Here is a 15,802-nt window from a genome sequence, read left to right on the forward strand (position 1 = left end):
TTCCTCTTGTCCTGACTCTTCTTACCTGGGAGCAGGAGATGCTGCAACCTCCGAGCCTCATTTAATTTTAAACACTGCCCAAGCCGAGCAGGAATTCCACTTCCCTTTGGCTCCGTGCCTCAGTTTCCCCATCCCCACGCAATGCCATCTCCCCGTGGAACAAGGTGATGGGGATGATTTTAACCTTGCAGGGCTAAAATCGGGGAGCCAAATTTTCCCCCGGGATGGGTTCGGTCCCTGCCGGGGCTCCCGGGCCAGCTCCCCTGGCTCGGGGTGAGCTTTGGCAGGCAGCACGGGTCCTCTCAGCAGCTGCCGTGACAGACAGCTCCCGAGCCACCCCCCTCTGCAGTGCTGCTCTAAAATAAAAATACCTCCCGCCTGCTCCGCTCCACTCCCAGCCAAACTTCCTCCAGGGGCAAGGTGGGGGACGGCAGCCCAAAAACACACCCACCCCCCTCCAGGCCGGGCTGAGAGATGCTGTAGGGCAAGTCAGCAGCCCCCCAAACCCTCTGCGGTTGTCCCCTGTCCCCTTTGCCCCTCCTGCCCCCCGTCGCGCTGCTGGACGCTGGACCCCCGACCCTCGCCCGCCTCCCCCGCCGCCCCGGGGCTCAAGGTCAGTACGGGGAGCCATGGGGGCTTGGGGGGTCACACCGCGGCTGGTGACACTCTGCTCCCGCACCTGCAGGGCTTTCTGTCACCTCTGCCTGTCCCCAGCTGCCTGCCGGGCCGGGGAGGGGAGCGGGGGGATGAGGATGCTGCTGCCCCGCGGCCGCTCGGGGCTCCGGGGGGCTGTGCTGGGACACCCCTGAGCCTCCCTGGGCAGCTCGGGAGCGATCAGGAGTTAAAATTGTCCGAGGGATTCGTCGCCAGGGTCGGTCACCCCTGCTGGCGGCTCCTTTGCGGGGTGGCTTTGCCCGCTCCCCGGCAAAAAAAAAGAAAAAGAAAAAAAAAAAAGAAAAAAGAAAAAAGAAGAAGAAAAAAAAAAGCTTTGGAAAGCGTGGAAAGGAGGACGAAAAGCTTTTTAAAGGCACCTCAATGAGTGCCCTCCCGCCGCAGGGGCACCGCAGCGCAGTGACAGCGCCCGTCCGCAGCGGCCCCGCACCGCGAGTGACCCCCAAATTCGCCCAGGGATGAGCCCCAAATTCCCCCTGGGATGAGCCCCAAATTCCCCCCGGGAAAGGCGTGTGTTCCACGCTGGGGAGAGATGGGGTCACCCCGCATGGCTGCTAAGGCACTCCTCCACCCCCCTCGAAAACCTCAGCGACCAAACCGAAAAAAAAAACCCGTTTAAAATTAAACCATTAATTCTAATATTATTTTAATTTTTATACGCGATTATTTTCATAACCGCAGAAGCTTTGCGACGCGGATGCCAAAGCGGAGGGTGGCCTTTTCACTCCTTTTATTCCGGTCATCTCAGGGATGACCGCGGGTGGGTGCCAGCACGGGGGGAGCGTGTCCGTGTCCCTGTCCGTGTCCCTGTCCCTGTCCGTGTCCCTGTCCGTGTCCGTGTCCCTGTCCGTGTCCCTGTCCTGTCCCTGTCCCCCCGCATCCCTCAACCCGCCTGCCTCAGCCGCCTTTTGGCAGCTGCCGGACAGGCAGCCGGGAGGCTGCGGAGCTGCAAGGCACGTCGCGCCGAGGTTAATTAGCCTCGGCGGGAGTAATTAGCCCAGGGCTAATTGCGGGGCTGGGTGTCGGCATCCCCCGAGCGCTGCTGATGCCGCCAGGAGCTCAGCCGCGTCTGCGGGATCCTAGAGGCTCCTGGCCAGGATAAATTTGGGAGATTTGGGAGCCCCCCGAGAGCTGGAGGGTGGGCAACACCCCAGCAGAAGGTGAGCGGCAGCCCAGGGCAGAGGAGTTGGGATTTCCCATCCTGTTCCCTCCCCGTGCTCTGTCCTGGATCCTCTCCATGGATCCAGGTAGGAATTAGGGCTGGGGAGACCCCATCCCGGCTAGCTGGCATCCTGGAGCAGCTCTGAGCATCGGGATGGATGAGAAAAACCTATTATCGGGATCACCTGGCTGAGCTGCCCCGAATCCTGGCTCCTGGGTGGGTTTGCAGGAACCTCTGCGTCCCTGGACTCAGCCCCAGGTGGGATCCTCTTCTCCTTCCCTTCAGCCTTCAGGGAAGCTCCCAAAGCAGAGCTGGGGAGGAGCAGCAGGAATTCAGGGTGTTTGAGGGGCAGGTGAGCTCTCAGCCCTGCTTTTCCTCCCTCTCCCCTTTCTTTTCGCAGGTCTGGCTCCCTCACACCCGCCGGGGCTCTAACCTCCCGCCATGGGGGTGAAAGCGATGCTGCCCAGCTACGAGCTGGGCTTTTATGCCCTCGTGGTGACCTGTGCTGTGCTCTACAGTGGCAGCGGCATCTTCGAGGCTTCCCGAGGTAACGCTGCCCTCACATCCCCCGGAGGGAGCCCAGGGTGTAAGGTGCCTGCTGTTACAGCTGGTGATGCCAGCAGCGGATCACTGGCTTTAATTTCTGAAAATAAAACAGCTTGGAAATCCTTTTTATGGGGATTTTTGCCTTTTCGCCTGGTTGCTCTCTTGTCCCTGTTTCCAGAACTCAGGGCAAGAGGCTATGGGGTGTTTCAGATCTCCAGCTAGTGCCAAACAGGGCGACAACCACCACCATGCCTATGCAGGGCTGATTCCCTTTTTATTTATTTATTTATTTATTTAATTTTTTTTTTTTTTTTAACCCACAAACCTGAAAACTTTATGGGATCAGCCAAGGGATGTGCAATGACAAAACGGCTTTGCTGGAAATCCCTGCAGAAACCTTCACTCGCTGACTCTTTTGGCTGTCCATGGCAATCGGGCACTTTTGGGGTGGGGTATTTGAGCCCTGATGGCTCATTATCTCAACGATGAAAGCTCCCTGCCTGGCTTGAATGTGAATCCCGTTTCCCAGAGCTGTTTCTCTCCCTGCAACTCCATTTTTTTTGCAGACAGCATGAACAGAAAGGCCTTTCGGGATGGCATAAAGCCGGGCTGGCACTACTTCGGCAGGAAGATGGTGAGTGAGGAAGGGCTTGGGCTTTTCTAGCCACAGACAACCCGGTCAGGGCAGAAACAGAGTTGCTTTTTCCTGCTGCTGACACGCTTTTGTGAAGCCCATGTGACTTGTGTTTTCCTCCCTAAAGTAGTGGGGAAACACCAGCCCTGCAGGGTTGTGGATGCTCTGCTTTGTGTGTGCAGAGATGAGTGACCTCTGCACGTCACTCCTGGGGTTTAACGTCCGAGCTAAAGTGCTCCCTGGGGTGGAAAATGGGAAGAAAAGGCTTTAAAAGTTGTGGGGCTGAGGGCAGTAAAGTGCCTGGTGCTGCTCCCACAGGACGTGGCCGATTTCGAGTGGGTGATGTGGTTCACCTCGTTCAGGAACATCATCATCTTTGCCCTCTCAGGACACGTCCTCTTCGGCAAGATCTGCTCCATGACTGTGCCACAGGTGAGCCAGGCGGGTGGGGATGGATTTGGGATCACCAGGGGCGGCCTGGGATCTGCAGAAGGGGTTTGGGGGATGCTTTAGGGCAGAGATGAGGGGATGTTCCAGGCTTGGGGGTTTCACCACGCTGACCACGGCCGCTCTCCCCGCAGCACCGGGCTGTGATGTACATGATCTACGGGGTCCTGGCTGTGCTGGGCAGCATGGGCTTGGTCTACCTGATGATCATCCTGTCCCACTGCCTGCTCCTCTACTCGGTGGCACTGGCCAAGCAGAAGTGGCTCTGCTACGTGGCTGGGCTCTGCTGCCTTGCCTCCTTCAAGGTGGAGCCGTTCGGCTCGTGGCAGGTAGGTGCTGTCCTGGCCATGTGTCTGCCTCCTTTCCAGCCCATTTCTGTCCTTCTCCTTGGGTTTATCCCCCGGGAAGGCTCCTGGGGCACTCCCAGACCTTGGCCATTTCCCCTGGCTGCAGCAGAGCTCCCACAGTGTGTGAGAAGGAGGGGATTGTATAATAGAATAATCCCACAGTGTCAATATCATGTTTTGGTGGCTTCATGCTACTCCAGAACAAAAGACATCTGAGTCCTTCTTGCTGCCCAGGCAACAATTTGTCAGCCTGTTCCTGCCCCGTGCCTTAGTTTCCCCACCTGTAACAGAGCTGGGATGGATTCAGGGATTCCCATCTCTTGGCTCACAGCCCAGTTAAGATTTTCTCTCACTGATGGGTGGAGAAAAGCCCAGGAAGGACCTTATCAAAATATTCAGTCCCTCAGCAGGACTGTGCAGCCTCTCCTTGCCTCCGAAGATGTGTTCCCTCCCTCTCCATCATCCCTGTGCTGGCCATGCTTGTTCCCTGGGGAGGACTGTGTCCTGTGCCAGGGTGACATTGCCACCCCAGAGCAAAGCCTGTGTGACCAACAGCTGCTTGGTGACAACATGGCCAAGGGGATTTGCCACTTCCTCACTGCTCTGGGCTGCAGGAGCCAGCTGGGAAATCGAGCCCCAGTTTTTTCTTCCCAGCTCATTAACTTCAGAGACAATTGGTGTCAGAGCCTAATTAGAGGGTTTTTTTTGAACTGAAAACTAAACTGATAGAGGTCAGGGTTAGAGGTTGGGCAGAAATTCCTCCCTGTGAGGGCGGTGAGGCCCTGGCATAGGGTGCCCAGAGAAGCTGTGGCTGCCCCTGGATCCCTGGCAGTGTCCAAGGCCAGGTTGGACAGGGCTTGGAGCAACCTGGGATAGTGGGAGGTGTCCCTGCCCATGGCAGGAGGTGGCACTGGATGAGCTTTAACACCCCTTCCATCCCAAACCGTTCCCTGCTGCCCCAGCAGTGATGCTCTCCACAAAGCACACAAGTCACACCACATTCCTGGTGGTAACTCTCTGTTTCTTGCCCAGAGTGGGTTTGTAACAGGGTCCTTTGATCTCCAAGATGTCCTTTTCTACGGAGGATGCACCTTCACCATCATGCGCTGCATGAGCTTTGCCCTCGAGAGCTCCGAGAGGGAAGAAGGAATCTACTCCATCTTTGACCTCCTCAAGTACAACTTCTACCTCCCATTCTTCTTCTTTGGGCCTGTCATGACGTTTGACCAGTTCCACGCCCAGGTGAGTGATCCTGAGGCCAGACTGGAGCAGGACTTCTACCCAAAATTTATTTGTTTTGGTTTAATGTCTACAGAAAATCCACCTTTTGCCTGCCAGTGAAGGTGCAAATGGTTGTGGAAATTCTTATTGTCACCTGTAGTCCGTGGCTGTGCATTTTTGTGGGGAAGGGCATCAACTGGTGGGTTTTTAACCTCCTTTTTGGGGTTTTTTGGCCATTTTCACTGACCAGTTTGCAAGGGAATATCTTGCTGGGAAGTCCTTGCTCACTGTGCATCTGCACTGCTTGGTGCCTCAGTTTCCTTGTGTGTCACCCCAGCACCTTCATGTGGTGCCCACCTGTGGGACCTCTGCAAGCTGTGACAGCAAGGGTAGTCTCCCATTTCTATCCAGCTGCTTCACCAAGGCAGCAGGATCTTCCAGGGATGCCTGGTGTGTCTTTAAATTGGGTTATTTCTCAGGAAATAAATGAGATTGGTGGAAAGCTGTGTTTCAGCAGTCAGGAGCTCCATGATGCCCAAGGCTTCGCCTGTTCCACACAACCGAGGGAGATTTTGGATGAGCAGACTTCAAATAGAATTGGAAAACACCAGCAGAAGTTTGGACTGGCACCAGCCAACCTCTGGAGCTGTTCCACAGTCCAAAATCAAGGAAACCAGCAGTGCTGTGTCCCCTCATTCTTCCCATCTCAACATATTCCCCACCAAGGATCAGCCTTGGCCATCAAGCAAACTGGTGATGCTGGAAAAAGGAGGCACCTCTTGTTTGTCAGCAATGGTGTTGTGGAGGAGTCCCACCACCCTTTTTGGGTCCTTTTGAAGAAGAACAGCTACATTGAGTTTTTGGACCCCAACTGATGCCTGCGTGCAAGAATGTTTTGGAAAAACATTTGTGAATTCAGAAGAAAAACCAGCCCAGGAGTGGGGAGAGCAGCCAGAGCCTCGTGGTGGGGAGGAGACCAAAGACCCACCAGCTCAGCACCTTCTCTTCAATGTGGGGTTGGTTCTGGTTGCCTGAGAAAGGATCAGAGATGTTTGCTCCAGAGAGCAGGATGAGCTCTTATCCTAGTCCTGCCCCTTGCTGGTTAATTCCTCATGGAATTAACAACCTTGTGATACCTCTTGAAAGGAAAAACAGCCCTCGGGTCTTACAGGACATATTAAAAAGGATTTTAAGAGCATTTGAGCCTGAAGATCGTGAGGTCATGTCTGGTGTCCCCTTCAGGATGCAGCCAGGCACCTCTAAATGGGGACATTAAACTCCTCATGTCTCCAACACCTGAACTCCCGCTGCTCCTACAGAGATAGATCCAGGGGGAGTTTTATTTCCTGCTCCTTTTCACAGCCCCAAACCAGGATGCCTAAAGCCACTGAGTGAGCAATTCCCCTCTGTGCTGCTCAGAACTCTCACCCCAAAGGCACAAGGATTAAGTTCCCAACCCCTTTCCCCTGCCCTGGCCAGGGGTCCTGGCTTGGCCTGGTCACCACTGCCATCTCCTGGCTGCATCCCCCCTGCACTGCTGGAGCTGCACTGGCTGCAGAGGTGAATTCTTAATTGGACAACAGCAATTAGGGCAGGAGGCAGGTAGAACCCTTCCCCAGGGTGGGATGGATGGCCCAGTTAGAGAAAGGATCTGTCTTCTGGGATCCTGCTGGTCCTACATCCTGGTGGATCTCTTGCACCCCCATGTGAGGTGGGAATTTATCTGTACCAGGGCTTGGCCAGCCAAATTTGGGTGGAGAAGCAGCTTTCTTACGGAGATCAAGGGAACAAATTCTTTTCTATAGGGTTGGGAATGTGGGGGACACAGCCCTGATCCCAAGGGATTGGTGGCCAAGTGCTGCCACCACACCAGACACGAGGGTGAGAGGAAACAACCTCAGGTTGCACCAGGGGAGGTTTAGGTTAGATATTAGGAATAATTTCTTCAAGGAAATGGTTGTCAAGTATTAGAAAAGTTTGCCCAGGGCAGTGGTGGAGTCGCCATCCCTGGAGGCTTTTAAAAGGGGTGTAGATGTGGCACTTGGGGACATGCTTTAGTGATGGGCTTGGCAGTGCTGGGTTACTGATTGGACTCCATGATCTTAATGGATTTTTCCAACCTAAACCATTCTCTGATTCCATGGAAGGAGGGTTCTGTGTCCTCCCACACATCTCCACACCAAACCTGTCCTCCCTCATCTGCTCCTCCAGCTCAGGGCCCAGCGACCTCTTTGTATCCTTAAAGCACCTGGTACTTAACAGGCACAAAAAAAATCTGGCAAAGGCTTTAATTCCCAGGAATCATCTGGATTTGACAACGGGGCTGGTGCAGCAGCCTGTGGATTATGCAGGGAGAGCTCCCACCTCTCGCAGGGAATAAAGGGGAAGTAATAAACATAAGAGGATTTTGAATACAGCAGCAATTTTACGGCGATGCGGGGAAGCAAGGACATCGCTCTGCCCCGTGTAATCCTGAGAGCTCTCTCTGGTGATGTTTGTGTGACAACCACCAGGGATGTGACAGCTCCTGCAGGCAAACCCCAGCCCCTGTTCGTGCAAGACACGGCAGAGATGAAATCCCCATCAATCAGGTCCCACTGATTCAGGATGGTCCCTCGAGCAAGTCTCCCTCTGGTTTACAGCCTGAGTCTGCAGCAGAAGCCTCAGAGATCATCACTTCTCCTCCTCCTCCCAGATGACCCTGGACAAAAATACATCAGGCCCTGGCAGAGCTGTCAGGCTGGGATTTCAACCCTGCAATCCATCCTGGAGATGATGGGTGCAAGCATTTGCTCCCTCTTAGTGACCTGTAAGGAGCTGTCCTTAAACAAAGTTGATTTTCTGAGCACTTTGGAGAAAGAGCATGAAACCCTGGGAGCTCCCTGGGCAGAGTGGATTTCAGTCCACCCTGAGTACAGCCAGGCCTGTCACTGCTGTGTCTCTGCTGGAAACCTCTTGGGAGCAGCAGGGTGATGCAGGAGGGACATCCCTGCTGTGCTCAGCGCTGTGGGTGTGGGAGGAGTGCTCTGGGTGGGACATGTCCTGCTCCTTGTGGCTGTGCTCACCTCAGCCTGTCCTTGGGTCATCCCTAATCAACGGAAATTTGAATTTCCAAATCAATGGAAATTTGGGCCACACAGTCCAGGGTGTGATTTCTACAGGAGCAAAGCAATGAGTGCCTGTCTGGACCTTGACCAACATTCTGGATGAAGGAGCTCTGCCCACACTGTCCCCGCTCTGTCCCTCCTGCAGGTGAGCACCCGAGAGCTGCGGCGCAAGGACAACGAGATGAAGGACATCCGAGTCAAAGCCCTGCTCCACGTGGGGGCCATCGTGGCTGTGGACATCTTCTTCCACTTCTTCTACATCCTCACCCTCCCTTCCGACCTGAAGTTCGTGAACCGCCTCTCGGACTGGTCCTTGGGTGAGTGGCCGTGCTTGGGCACGTTCACCCCTGTGCTCAGCTCCAAGGCAGTGGTGAGTGATCCAGATCCCCATCCACCCTCCTTGAGAGGCTTTGGGAATGCCTGTGTTGGACAGGTTGGAATGAAAACCCCTTTTCTTCCTGTTGGTTGTGCACAGAGCTGGGGTTGGGCAGCCCTGATCTGGCCTTTTCATGGGGTAAATTGTTTAGTTTGGGGTTTGGGAAGATGAGCAGCAAGATGTTCTTGTTGCCTTTGGACTGGCAGGGAGCTCAGCACCTCCAAAAAATCTGCAGGACACAGCAAACCACATGCAATGAGGCCAAGGCTGATTGCCTGCAAGGAATGTTGTCCATGGAGTGGTCAAGCACTGGAATAGGTGCCCAGAGGGGTCACAGATTATCCCCAAAGAGTCACATTCAGGCTTAAATGAACAATGTCCAGAGCAACATAATCCCCATTTAAATTTGGCTGTTGTCCAAGCAGGGCTGGACTAGGGACCTCCAGAAGCCAAATTCCTAGGATTAGTGATGGTACAGTGCTGGATGGAGGATTCCAGCTGTCAAATCCATGTCTGAGGGCAGTGTTTTGGACACCACTGCACAGCAGAGAACAAGCAGGGGCTGGAGGAGCCTCACATCTCTCCAGAGTGGCAGCTGGAGGCCAGATAAAATCCTAATGCAGCTGGAATGTCACTAACATTGATTTAGGGTGTCCCAAGGGATGATCCTGTGTCACTCCAGAGGGAGCTGAGCTCTTCTGGCTGTACTGACCACACCTGCCTGGCCCAGGGTGGGACCATCCTCAATCTGGGAGCTGAATCCCACCAAGATGGGGGCATTTCAGCAGCTGTTTGCAGAGGCATTTGACATCTTTAGTGGCTGCTCCTGCAGGGTGTGTCTCCCTGTGTCAGACTCCTCTCCCAGACAGGGGTTCTGCCCTGGCTCTGCTGTGGCATTGATGTTACATCCTTGGGCAGAGGGAGCTGGGGTGGGGGAGTTTTGGTGGAGGTGCCAATAAAACCTCACAGGTCAGACCTGAGAGCTGTGATGAGTTCTGAGCTTAACAAGCCTCAGAGGGAAGGAACAATGATGGAATAAATGACTGTAGAAACAGAATTTCTTGGACTACCAAGAGCAATAAACAGTTTGCTCCCTGATACCCTGAGAAGAGATTGTCCTTTGGTTCAAGGCTCTTAAAAATATAGTTTTGAAAAATTTTCTGGTCCAAGACAGCACAAGGCTGTCCTCTTGATGTTGTGTGTGTTGCAGTAGATTCCATGCTCCCATGGGATGTGATGTCCCTAGAAATCCTGATGCATCCCATGTCCCTTTTCCCCTGTTTGACTCCCATTTTTGCTCCAGCTGGCCTGGCCTACTCCAACTTGGTGTATGACTGGGTGAAAGCTGCTGTCATGTTTGGGGTCATCAACACCATCGCCAGACTGGACCACCTGGAGCCTCCTCAGCCCCCCAAATGCATCACCATGCTCTACATCTTTGCCGAAACGTGAGTCACCCATGGACATGAGCAAAGAGGGGTTGAGCTGGACAGGTCCTGAGGGGAGGGGAGGAGAGCTGGGTTGGGCTAGGCTGGGAGTTGGAGACCACCTGAAATCATAGTCTAAACAAGCCCACAGCCCTGGGAAACATTTGCTTCCAGGCAGAAAGCAAATGTTATATAAGGACAGAAAATAAAACTAGGTCTATAATGGTACCTGTCCAGGGAAGAAGGCTGGAAAAGCTGCTTCTTGGTATGAGCAAAGTCCAAGATGTGCCTTGCCAGGGGCTTGGGTTTTTTTCTGTTTTAACATGTGTTTATTGCCATTCTGTGTTTTAACATGTTCTTCTCATCTGATTTTAGGCATTTTGACAGAGGGATTAATGACTGGCTGTGCAAGTAAGTGTCCCATCGACCACCTCTAGCCTGGTTCAGGGTGTTCTCTTCCATCACAGAGCAATGGAGCATCAGATGCTGTTCATCCCTAAGCTGGGGTGTCTTTTTTTTTCTGGGTGAATCCCACTATTTGCTCTGTTTAGCCCCAAACCTATTGAGTTAATTGCCACAAAGAGCAACAACCCCCTCTAAAGTTGGCAATAAGAGGATCCTGTCCCAAAATCTAAGTCTAGTGGATTTAGCATTCCCTCAGAGGAGGAAGAGGCAGATTTATGTCTGTATTTCTCCAGGATGAAAGGGGAATTTGCTCTTGTAGTTCCATTTGCATCTCCCTCAGCCCTTCACCTCCCTTCAGCCATGAGTTCACGTCAGCACACCTCTGCTGAGGGGAGTGGCTGCTCTGCTATGAAATCAAGAGCTCCTGCAGCTCTAGAGACATCAAATTTTGGCAAATTTTGACTGCCAGAAGGGGAAAGATGGATATTTTGTCCTTAAGGATTTCTAGGTTTGTAGAAACACAAGTCACAAGCGGTTGGGACGCAGCAAAAATTAATTTATTGCTAGAACGTGTCAGCCAGAGCATCCTTCCTGTTTTACTGGGGTGTCCTGGACTGACCTGCCTGTGTGAGGAAGACACTCCAGAGAGGATCAACCCCCTTCCCTGGCCTTTAGGTACGTGTATGACCACCTTGGAGAGAACCACGACAACATCCTGAAGGAGCTGGTGGCCAGTGTCACCACCTTTGCTGTCACCACGCTGTGGCTGGGTCCTTGTGAGGTGGTTTACATCTGGTCCCTCGTCAACTGCTTCGGCCTCAACTTTGAGCTCTGGGTGCAGAAGTTCTTCCAGCTGGGGCCTTTTGCCAAACTGGAGGTGAGGAGCTGGGCTGGGGTCAAGGGGGACAATATCTGTGGCTGGAGGGAGCTCATGATGGTTTGTAGGAGTCAGATTTGCAGCTGAGGCTGGAGAGCAGAATCCCTGAGGGTGCCATGGAGTGTGGAGACCTGAATGCCTTTCCTGTGGCCTTTAAAATCATGGAATCATTAGGGTTGGAGAAGATCTCTAAGACCATCAAGTCCAGCTGTCAACCCAGCATCACCGACCTGTTCACCACTCAGCCACACCCTGAAGTGCCATAGCCACACTTTTTTCAACACTTCCAGGGATGGTGACATCCCTGGACAATCCTTGGGATCAGCTGCTGAGCTGTGCAAGGGGAGCACAGTCCTGGTGCTCTGTACTCCTTCATTTCATGCACTTTGTCACCCAGCCAGGGCAAACTCCCTCCTGGCCCTGTAACAATTCACAGGAAATTTAGGTTGGGGTGGAGATTCCAGAGGAAAAATTAAGGTTCAAGACAAACAGGAATGCAGCTCCAGTGAGGCATCAAAGTACCACAGATGGACACAGAATATGAGGTCTGAACTTGGGGATTTGTTTATGCATATGGGGAATATCAATATTCTGTGATTCTATGGGGTAATGTTTATATATTTCCCAATGGGAATAATTTGTTCTTCTTGTTCTGCAAAGCATCTTGGCATTCTCAGTGGTTTTGATCTGATTTTTTTTTTTTTTAAAGCAAGAGTTTAGATGCTAGAAAAAATAATTTTTAGAACACTCCAAAGCTTAGTGCCCTGTCTCTGTTTGGGACTAAGGTGTCTCAAGGACATACTGGAAAAAAAACTTAAAAACTTCCATCCTGGAAACAATTATGTTCCTTATTTCTCTTAACCAATTTAAAGTCTGGAGATCCTAAACTGGTTAAATACAGATCTATTCCAAATAAAAACTGTGGAGAGCAATCATCCCATTTGCTCTCCTTGTTGAACTCCTAATCAGATTATGTCTCTCACAGGCAGTGAAATCTCCTTCCCTGTGGCACCACAACTCCCAGCACTAAGTGGCCTGGGGATTCACTGTGCTCTTTGAAGGCTGATCTAAACTCCTTCCCTGCTCCACTCACAGCAGCTGATCCTGAAGATTATGTGCCAGGGACAATTTCACTCTGCTGCTGTCATTAGTTTTCAGCTTTTTTTTTTTTTTAATTCCTGAGAAACTATTTTTACCATGACCCAGGAGTGATTTGCATGTAGGGCTAATAATAATCCTGAGATAAAACAGATTCTTCTGCCTTGAGGAGTGGCTTACCCAAGGCAAGAGGTGGAGAAAGCAGGACTCAGACATTTCACTTTAAAGTGGCTCTGAGAGAGCTGGAGAGGGACTTGTGACAGGGATGTGGAGGGACAGGATGAGGAGTAATAGATTTAAACTGTCAGAGGGGAGGGATAGGTGGGATATTGGGGAGAAATTCCTCCCAGTGAGGATGGTGAGGCCCTGGCACAGGGTGCCCAGAGAAGCTGTGGCTGCCCCTGGATCCCTGGCAGTGTCCAAGGTCAGGCTGGACAGGGCTTGGAGCAGCCTGGGGACAGTGGAAGGTGTCCCTGCCCATGGCACTGGATGATCCTTAAGGTCCTTTCCAACCCAAACCATTCCATGTATCTGTGTTTCCACAATTATCATGAAACTCTGTCAAACACCTTTTCCCTTCCCACCCAGTCCAGAGTCCCTTGTGCACCACAGCAGAAGTTTTGCCTTGTCCTTATGTTTCTTCATCCCAGAGGCACCAAAGGCTGCTCTGATTTTTGCCTCCTCTCTGGGATGCCAGCTGTAGTTTGCTGGATTCACACCAGGTCATCCCTTTTCCTTACAGACCCTTTTCCCTCTGCTCCTCTCCCCTCCACAGGCCAAGCTGTCAGAGGCCATGTCCTGGCGGATCAGGGCAGCTTTTGGGGCTGTGAACTTCTGGGCCATCGTCCTCTACAACATCCTGGCCCTCAACAGCCTGGAGTTTGCACTGCTGGTGACCAAGAGACTCCTCGTGATAGGTAAGGAGCTGCCATCTTTCCCCCTGTCTTCATGGGGGGACTGAGGATTGGGGCTTTTGTGTCCTTTTGGGTCCAGAGTGTCCTGGCCACTGGCTTGTTTGGTGGTGGCTCCAAATGGCCTTAATTCCTTTTACAAAAAGTGCAGGCAGTGATTTGTTAGCCCCTACCCTCCTCACAGAGTGCTCTGGGCTGCCAGCTGCTCTCCAGGTGTGTTTGTACAGCTCCTGGCACTGATTTGGGGTCCCTGGAGCACTGCAAAGGTCCCATTCACCTCCCCAGGCGGGGCTGAGTCCCTGCCTGTGAAATGGTGCCCTTGCAGAAAAGGAGATTTACCCTTAGGAGAAGGGGATTCACTCATTCTTCCCCACTTCCTTTGCCTCAGCAGACATTCCTGCATCAGCCTGAAGGTGTGAGGTACAAATCCTCACCCTGCAGTCTGTCCATTTCTAATCAGTGCATCGTGGCACTATTTTGGAGCCTTCTTGAGCTGCCCAGGGTATAAATAGCCACCTGGAGCTGAAGCCCTCCAGCCTCTCTGGGATGGGGCTGGAACAGGGAATGGATAATGTCACACTCAGTGTGCCAGGAGTGCCTGCCTGCTGAGCTCGCTGCCTTTTGCTGGTTGCATTATTCATTGCAGAGGTCCTGTTTTAGCAGGAGCAAGCCCTGGATCCACCCCTCTGCTGTGGATACCAGGTTTGTGATTGCAAATGCCACCAGACCCTTCCTAAGTGGGGGGAGAGCTCCAGGCTCTGTCACTGACGTGGGTGACAAAAATACATATTTTCCTGGGCGGATATTGTGTCCCCATCAAGCACAGGATGAGGCTGGGGTTGATCTTCAGCATCAGTGGGACCCAAAGCTTCCAGAAGGTCACAGTATTGAGCAGCAATGGACATGGGCAGGTTCAATGTGCAGAAAGTTAACTACCATGTCTGAGCTTGGGGAGCAGAAGGAGTTTTGGGGCTAAGAGGGACTTAAGCCACTCCAGAATGTCCCCACATTAGCTGCAGTGCTCAGGCACAGCCTCATCTACAATCTGATCCTGGGGATTTCCCTCTCCTCTCAGTGAAGAGACAGGGCTGGATCTCTGATGAAAAACCTCGTCGGCCATCGTGAGCCTGTGAAACCTCCCAAACCCACCTGAGAGGAGCTGAGCTGGTGAAGAATTGCCCTTTTTGGCCAAGCAGGCACACCTGGTGACCCTGTCTCCCTCCCTGCTCCAGGTTTCCCGGTGAGCACCTTGTCCATCTGGTTCATCACCTACTGCGGGGTGCAGCTGATCAAGGAGCGCGAGAGATTCCAGGCCCTGGAGGAGGAGCAGAAGGCCAAGGTGGAGTAGGGGAGACAAGCAGGCTTGTCCCAAAGCCTCCTCTCCCTTCCAGCCACCATCCAGGGCTCTCCAAGCCCTCCTGACAATCGGACTGCTGTAGCTCATCCACGTAGAAGTCACCTGGAAGGCACAGGTCACCCCCTTGCTGCCTGATGGACTCAAAGGATTGATGGAAGCCTTGAAGGATTTTCCATCAGGCACAGGGGGTGTTTCACAGGCTCCCCAGGCGTGGCAGGATGCTGAGGCAGCTCCCAGGACGTTTCTTCAGTGCCAGAGCCATCCCCGTTGTTCTCCTGACCCTCTGACGTTGTGCAGGCCTAGAGGTTTCACCCCCTGCTTCCCACAACACCTGATCCACCAGCACTGGGCTCTCCACAGCCCATGTCTCCCAGAGGAGGCTCTCCAAATCCCATGGATGGAGGTTTTAGGGCCCTGCACTGCTGGCTCTGAGACCAATGTGACCACCACGACCACCCTGCTGTGACACATGTCCTGGGACTCAAGCCAAACCCCATCTCTCTTTTTTAATATGCCATGGACAAAGCTCTAAGCTCACATTCCTGCCCGTGGCTGAGGGACAGAAGGTGCTGTAGCCACCCCTTGCTCATCTCCAGCCACCCATCCCTTTCCTCAGCTGCCTTCAGTGTGCACAGCCCCTGGCTGCGGGGCTGAGTGAGCACACAGGTAAATACAACCAAAGGAGCAAAACCCCGAAGGAAGGGCAGGGATTTGGGGCTGGGTGCTGGAGGGAAAGCCCAGGGGAGACTCCTTGGAGAAGCAGACTTTGGGAGTGTGTGAAACACGGTGCCTTGGGGGAAGGGTGGGGTTGTAACTGCAAAATAGCTCTGTCTCTTGCACTTTAGAGCAATTCTCAGTGGCCTTATGTCCGAGTTGTGTCGGTGTTGGTGAGGGCAGGATCCAGACCCCTGTGCAGTGTGGGTCGAGATGCTTGGTGCATCCCTGTGGATGAAGCAGGATGGGTTCCTAGCCAGCTTTCAGCTCTGCCAAAGTGATTTGTGAAGTCCCTGGTAAATGTCACTTATTTATGTAGCAAATAAATGTTGGATAACTCTGGCACCTGCTGCTCATCACTGCTGGGCTGCAGGTGACACCTGCAGCAACGCCTGACCACCGGAGCTGAGAGGACAAGGATCTGTTGGCAAGTCCTCACCTGCCCCCCAGAACAGTGACAATTGTCATTTTGCCATTTGATAGTTGTCAAAAAGACATTTT

General features: G+C 52.9%; 1 protein-coding gene across 3 annotated transcripts; it reads left to right on the top strand.

Moving 5' to 3' along the window:
- The first annotated feature begins 366 nt into the window (after positions 1-366).
- On the top strand, positions 367-15,646 carry HHATL (hedgehog acyltransferase like). Of its 3 annotated transcripts, none has more exons than XM_085050125.1 (12): positions 367-613; positions 2,235-2,381; positions 2,947-3,014; positions 3,333-3,446; positions 3,596-3,790; positions 4,841-5,050; positions 8,282-8,453; positions 9,816-9,960; positions 10,315-10,350; positions 11,020-11,221; positions 13,095-13,236; positions 14,463-15,646. In XM_085050125.1, the coding sequence occupies exons 2-12, from the start codon at positions 2,276-2,278 to the stop codon at positions 14,576-14,578; spliced, it is 1,506 nt and encodes a 501-aa protein (XP_084906251.1). In that variant the 5' UTR covers positions 367-613; positions 2,235-2,275; the 3' UTR covers positions 14,579-15,646. The 3 variants fall into 3 exon arrangements, with proteins under 3 accessions (XP_084906251.1, XP_084906252.1, XP_084906250.1); XM_085050126.1 differs by lacking the exon at positions 367-613 and adding an exon at positions 1,528-1,832; XM_085050124.1 differs by lacking the exon at positions 367-613 and adding an exon at positions 1,977-2,092 and having other exon boundaries at positions 2,951-3,014.
- Positions 15,647-15,802: the final 156 nt, after the last annotated feature.

Source organism: Lichenostomus cassidix, chromosome 2 (genome assembly GCF_008360975.1).
Source record: "Lichenostomus cassidix isolate B80296 chromosome 2, HeHo_3.0, whole genome shotgun sequence".
NCBI classification, from domain to species: domain Eukaryota; kingdom Metazoa; phylum Chordata; class Aves; order Passeriformes; family Meliphagidae; genus Lichenostomus; species Lichenostomus cassidix.